Here is a 6,907-nt window from a genome sequence, read left to right as displayed (position 1 = left end):
GACACTAGGTAGTGAGGTTGAACTTCGTCAAGAGATTTCCTGTCTTCATTATCCAAGTCTTCTTCTTCTTTTATCACCTTTACCACATTAACAACTTTTGTTGGGTATAAGGTCCTTTTACAATGTATGTTCAATTTTTTAGATCTTGAATATGAAGAAATATTCTCATTCTATTTTTTTAAAATGTGTAATTATTTCAACAAAATAGTGGAGGTTGAGCAGTAGACGAACCTTCACCAAATGTAGCTAAATTATTAGTCATAAGATCTTTAATTCAAAAGATAATTAATCTTATAATAGTACAATACCAATTTTGCCTATATGACTAATCCAAGAGGGGGTAAATTGGGTTTGTTTAAAAAATTAATAATTATAAATCAAATATATAATATAAAATATGAACAAAATACGAAACAACAGAAAATATAAGGAGAAAGGTAAAGGAGAAGTAAATTCAGTATTTTGAAGAGATTCAGCTTCACTGTCTACGTTTTTACCTCAAACTATCTATTGAGAATTTTAAAATCTTTTGTTTAACTTCATTTAGGTGTAGATAGAAATCTATTATATATTTGAGCAACACTTTCTCAAGAAATTTTGAATCTTTGAAGAGATGTATAAATTAAGCTCTTAATTACTCTAAGAGCTTTTAAGAGCTTCATTTGTAAGTTTGTTAGCTTTCTTGCTCGAACTAGATTTTGTAATGTCATTAACTCTATTTTGTAGACAACTTAAAATTCTTTTATACATGTTTGACATAGGTTAAGCGTGGATAAAGACAGATTTTAAGTTTTTTGTAGAAGATAACTTTTGAGAAGATCAAAGAAAAATTTGGAAGACAAGCTATACTTAATCTAGCTGACTTAGTAAAAATAACTTTGGAGAAAATTAGTCTTCTTGTAATGTTGACAAAGTAAGATTTGAAAAGTTATGATGGTTTGTCTTATTGCTCAATCTTCAACTTATCCAATTTGCATTCAATATTTTTTGTATATATGTAATCCATCTTCATTTTTACTTTGCAGATTTGTCCTATTAGCTTAAGAGAAGATCACCTACCAATAAAAAAATGTTAAAAAAATTCTATATATAATTATTCTTACATATTTTTTTACCTATTTTATTATTATAATTGACTTTATCATTTTTTTAATATAAAATTATTATTTTAATCAATTATATTAATAAAATACGTAAAAAATATGTAAAAATATAACTGTATATAATAAAATTTAAAATATTAATATCTTTAAAATATTAAGTAGTCAAATAATAATATCAGTCTAAACAAGACATCTATATAACTTGGAAAGAGAGTTAATTTGGATTGTACAAGTTGATCCGTAATTGATATGTTTATTAATTGTGTCGTTATCTCTTTTTGATCTAAATTCATTCGTATCAAATCCAATTCTATTTATTTATTACATGTTCCCACCCTACTCTTTTCCAGATGTATAACTTTTATTCCTTGCTTCTGACAAATTGAGAACCCCACCCACCTAACCCGACCCAACCCAACCCCACCCCAGTCAAAAGAAAAATGAGGAGTCCTCGAAGCCCTCTTATACTAACCATTGTTCAGACATGGCCGTTGACCAACAAAGAAACTTAGGAGTGTAGTCTTCGACTTACTTTTCTTTGCTTTTAATCCTTCTCTTGTCCGAGTCAGAAGCATCAAATAATTGCAACATATAAAATATAACTGATGATGCAACTTGGACCAAGTCAAAGCATTTTTTTAGAAGGGATTGTTTAATGTCCACTTGATGCAAAAGGAGAAAAGCCAAACTTGCACTAGCAACCACCAATCAGTAAAGAACACAAGCATCCAACCTTTTAAATTTCATGTTATCTTAGATATACTATAAGCTCAGGGAATAATGGTTCTTACTCAGTATGACTATCTATCTGATCTAGAATTGAACGTTTTTGAGATCCATGATTATTTTGTGATACATACGTGATGATTGAAATTAATCAATTAGGTAGCAGAATATACTGCATTCTATATTACATTTCCTTTTATAAAAATTCTATGATCACTTTTATGTATTCTTTGTGCATTTCACTAATATGATTAGTTACATCATTTTTTTTAATATAACATAATTATTTTAATCAATTACATCAGTAGAATATATAAAAATGATTGCATGTAATAGAACTCTTCTTTTTATTAGTATGGGGTTTATGCTAAACTTCTCAAAGACTCAACCTTGAACTTAGCGCGTCATTTGGGAAGATGTGAAAGTGAACAAAAAGGTTATCCATAAGTTCATTCACTCAAGGGAAGAGCCTATGACTTCCATTTGTCATACCTCTACATTACATTCGAATATTGCAAACTTCACAACAGACACTAGCTGATATGTTACAAAGAGAAGTGCTAGGTCTATAAAGAGATATTACAAAACTAATTTTACAAACTGACATGAGTTGGTGTGATAAGTTTACAAATGATCTCGAGTCTTGTATATTGTATGATAATATTTGTCAAATTCAGCAGGAGAATGGAGATCATGACCAAAAATTTTGAATCCCAACTCAGCAAATTTTGGACGCTTAAAGTTCTGGGTTCTTTTTCTCTGTACCAATCACTTCCTTTTTCTTACCATCATCATCTTTGGCAATGATAATTTTCATCAATTTACACGGTTGAGCTTCCTCAAGCATTTGCACAACGCTTCTCATTGTGGGTCTAAAAGCTGGAAGCGCTGCTGTGCAGAGAATTGCAATTTTCAGTACCTTCATAGCCTCTTCCTTTGAAGCCTCTGGAATTTCAGAGTCAACCATACTAAGTATCATATCCTTGTTCTTTAGATTGCCGCAAACCCAATTCACTATGTCCTTATTCTCCCCAAACTCCGGCTCTATTGGCCTTTTTCCCAACACCAGTTCCATCAATACCACTCCAAAACTATACACATCACTCTTCTCATTTACTTTGTATGTGTACCCATATTCTGCGCAATAAAGAAGATTTCATGAACAAATTATAGAAGTCTAAAACAAAAAACTCTTACCCTTCAGCTTTATCACACACTTTTAAGCAACACGTTTGACAATAAAGATAAATAACTCTGCAGCAAAGATTAATCAAAACCAAACCAGAGTAAGGAATGAAGATTCACTAACCAGGAGCAATGTAGCCATGTGTTCCAGCAATGACATGGGTGGAATCCTTGCCACCATTGGCTTTAACAATCTTAGCAAGTCCAAAATCAGCAATCCTTGGCTTCAAAAACTCATCCAGCAATATATTACTAGACTTCACATCCCTGTGAAGCACTGGCTTCTCACACCCATGATGCAGATACTCCAACCCTTTGGCTGCACCGATAGCAATCTCGTACCTTGTCTCCCAATCAAGCTGCATCTTCTGGCCTGTGTGCAGCCGATCCCAAAGGCTCCCATTTGGTAAATACTCGTACACCAACAAGCTCGAATCCTCGCTTGTAATACTACAATACAGCTTCACCACATTCACATGCCTTATTGAGCTCAAGGTCTGCACCTCGCTGTCGAATTCCTTCGACCTCCCCCCGCGTTTAGCGAGCATCGGGGTGGTGCTGCTCCGGCTCTTTCTCCGGCCATTACCACTTGAATCCGAGTTCCATATGTGCTTGACTGCAAGTTCTCTGCCGTTGGAGAGTTGCACTTTGTACACGTTCCCGGAGCCACCTTTTCCTATTAGATTCTCCTGTTTGATGGAATCAAGAATCTCATCCTCCGTAAAGCTCAACACGTGGAAGGACTTCACGTCCCAGGATTCGTCCTTCAATGAACGGCCTTGATCATCCTTTTCCCCCTTCTTGGAGTAGTAGAACCGCACCAAAAACAGAAGTAGGATGGCCGTACCTACTGCGAAGCAAATGATGAGTGTGCGGACGTTCCTGGACATGCCCGAAGCAGAGGGACAGCGCCGGAACATGGAGGTGACGCCAACGATGCAGAGGCCCGGGTTCCCAGCAAAGCTGCCGTTGTACGCTGCAATTGACAGAGCTTGCGGTATTGGACCGGCCAACCTGTTGTGGGATAAATCGAGAAAGCTTAACCGGAGAGACGAAAAACTTGCCGGAATTTCTCCCGAAAGTTGGTTGTCTGATATATCCAAAGAGTTGAGTGTCGGTAGATTTCCCAGAGACGGTGGGATTTGACCCGAGAGCGAATTGTTAGCCATATTTATGTCACTGAGAGTGTTACAAGAACCTAATGTCTCTGGTACTGAACCAGAGAACTTGTTATTCTGGAGATGAAGGACATTCAATAGCTTCAAGTCACCCATACCCGAAGGAATGTTTCCCGATAACTGATTGTCGTTCAGCAGAATCGACACCAAAGAGGTAGCTTCAGAGATCTCGGCAGGTAATTCACCCGATAAGAGATTGTTTCCGGCGAACAACTGCCCAAGAGACTTGGCGTACTTGACATCTGACGTGATCGGGCCCCGGATAAAATTGGACGTAATGTCGATTATGTTCAAGTTCGGTAATCCCCAGATTCCGGGGGGAACGGTGCCGGAAAGCCAGTTGTTGTTGACCCTGAAACGAGTTAGACTCGAACAATTTGCATAGGTGGCCGGAATTTCGCCGGTAAAATTGTTGTTGCCTAAGAGAAGCTTTATCATCGTACCCTGCTTGCACATATCGGGCGGGATTGGACCTGTTAGTAAGTTGTCAGTCACGTCTATGAAAATGAAGTTCGCCCAAGACCCAAGCTTCTGCGGCAAAGGACCCGTAAACCTGTTAGTGTACAGAGAGAGATTCACGAGCTTCTTGAACTCGCCCAATTCGTCCGGAACTTCTCCAGAAAGGTTGTTCTCGAATAGTTGCAGACTCACCAGGTTGGTCAAGAACCTCAATACCGACAAATCGCCTTCGAGACGATTTCTAGAAGCGTCAAACATCTCAAGCTTCGTGAGGTTTCTCAGACTGTCAGGAAGTTTCCCTGTAAACGAGTTGTTGTAGATATCCAGCTGCCAGAGATTCACGAGGTTCCCAATCTCTTCGGGAATTTCTCCGGTCATGTTATTGTCCGAAAATTCCAACTCGATTAGCTCTCTGAGATTTCCAATCCCAACCGGGATTGTTCCTTGGATATTACAGTGGGATAGATACAGCCAATCCAGTTTGGTGAGCTTCAGCACCTCGGGTGGAATTGGACTAGGATTGAATGGGTTGTCTCCGATGCTGAGCCGGACTAGACCCGTCATGTTTTGGAGCGATTTCCACGGGAAACTGCCGGAGAAGCCACTGTTATTGACATAAAGATGCTTTAACTCGCTGAGAGAGGATATGTCCGGAACCGCTCCGGTGAAGAGATTGTTTCCCAAATCCAAGTAGTTCAATTTTACACAGTTGTTCAAGTCCTCCGTGATCGGACCGTGCAAGAGGTTGTACCCCAGCGACAGCTTTTCCAACGATTGGAGCTGACAAATGGAATCCAGGGGAAGAGTCCCAGTTAACTTCTGTTTAGAAAGCTCGATTTCCACAACCGAACCGTTGGAGTTGCACGTGATTCCGGCGAAACCGCAGACGGAATTGGACTTCGACTCCCATGAACTTATGACGCTGGAGTTCGATCCTTGGAGGGCGGATTTCAGCTTTATGAGAACCTGAAGCTCGTCGGAACGGATACCGGAGAGAAGGGAGAGGAAACAGAGGAGGTAGAAAGAATGGTAGAGACAAGGCCACGACCGGGAAATATTTGCCGGCAACATGTCGTGCGGCGAGCGGAATTGGCAAAGAAACTATGAAGCGCGTTTTTCTACCAGTCAATTAAAGTAGAATCGAAGGATTACAAAAGAGAGAGAAAGAGGAGTCTGCCATTTTTAATTGCTTGGAAGGTGGGTGGGAAGTCGCATACGTTTTCGTCGTGAAATCGATCATAAAACTCACCGAATTCCAAACGGTTTGTACTGCTGCAAGATAAGAACGTTGGTTTTCAATTTTCCGTTATAACGGTTATTACTTCCTGATTTTTCGAAGGATTACGTAATTAGAAAAATGGTACCATTACAGAAGGGTATTCCTTGGAAATACTATTTCTAACGAATGTGTGTTCGATTTTACTTATTTATTTAATGATTAAGGAAAATTTTTTAAATAATGTTGTATTTTTTTATTTTTTTCAAAATGTTTATGATGATTAAAAAAATATATAAAAAAAGAAAAGAAAAATAAAAAAAATGAAATGTATGGTTTGGGATGCATTTTCGGGAGATGTTTAGGTGATTCTAAAAGGACTCTCCCTTATATCTATTCGTACATCTTATAAAATAAATTTATAAATTAATATAATTTAATACAAGGTAAAAAGTAATATAATTAAAAAAATTATAAAAAATTAAATCTATAAATTGATTTAATTTTATTTAATACGTTAGACTTATTTTATAATAAAAATAATTTTTAAATCTAACATTTAACATCAATCTACGCTATTTTGTGAGTTGATTTTTATAAAATATCTCTATGATTAAATATTTATATAAAATAATACGTAAGATTATAAAATTATTTATTTTTTATTTTCTTCTACACATAAATTTATGTTATACTTTATTCGAAATATTATAATTTTTAAGTAGGAAATTATGAATTGTGAACCAAAAACAAAGAGCCTTTTTCCTTTGAAGCACCTTGTTTTTAAAGGAGTGGTTACCACAAAAGTTCCATTTCACGAGTTATGAAAGATGTGGCCCATCATAGATGTCACCCAAAACGAGTAGATATTAAAAAAATAGAAATAAGATTTATGATTGTAGTTGTGTAAGTGTCGTATAGTCTTTTTAAAAAAAATAAATTAATACAAAATTCATATGAAAAAAATTAACTTTTTAATCATAGATCTTATTTTTTTTTTAAAACGATTGCGTGGTATTTATATATTATATGACTATATA

At 36.4% G+C, this 6,907-nt stretch overlaps 1 protein-coding gene across 1 annotated transcript; it reads right to left on the bottom strand.

Annotated features, from left to right (window-relative positions):
- Positions 1 to 2,254: 2,254 nt before the first annotated feature.
- LOC122296295 (receptor-like protein kinase 7) lies at positions 2,255 to 5,934 on the bottom strand. Its single transcript, XM_043105869.1, has 2 exons — positions 3,139 to 5,934; positions 2,255 to 2,966 (listed from the first exon to the last, which is right to left on the bottom strand). The coding sequence occupies exons 1-2, from the start codon at positions 5,720 to 5,722 to the stop codon at positions 2,566 to 2,568; spliced, it is 2,985 nt and encodes a 994-aa protein (XP_042961803.1). The 5' UTR covers positions 5,723 to 5,934; the 3' UTR covers positions 2,255 to 2,565.
- Between the last annotated feature and the right edge of the window lie 973 nt (positions 5,935 to 6,907).

Source organism: Carya illinoinensis, chromosome 15 (genome assembly GCF_018687715.1).
Source record: "Carya illinoinensis cultivar Pawnee chromosome 15, C.illinoinensisPawnee_v1, whole genome shotgun sequence".
Lineage (NCBI taxonomy): Eukaryota > Viridiplantae > Streptophyta > Magnoliopsida > Fagales > Juglandaceae > Carya > Carya illinoinensis.
Note: the sequence above shows the minus strand (reverse complement) of the source record. Positions and strands in the feature narration are given on the sequence as shown.

Excerpts from the sequence above, each read along its gene's own strand:
- LOC122296295 (XM_043105869.1), bottom strand. The coding sequence starts at position 5,722 with ATGTTGCCGGCAAATATTTCCCGGTCGTGGCCTTGTCTCTACCATTCT. Across the intron at positions 2,967-3,138 it reads ACATGGCTACATTGCTCCTG|AATATGGGTACACATACAAA; the intron begins GTTAGTGAATCT and ends TTTATTGCGCAG.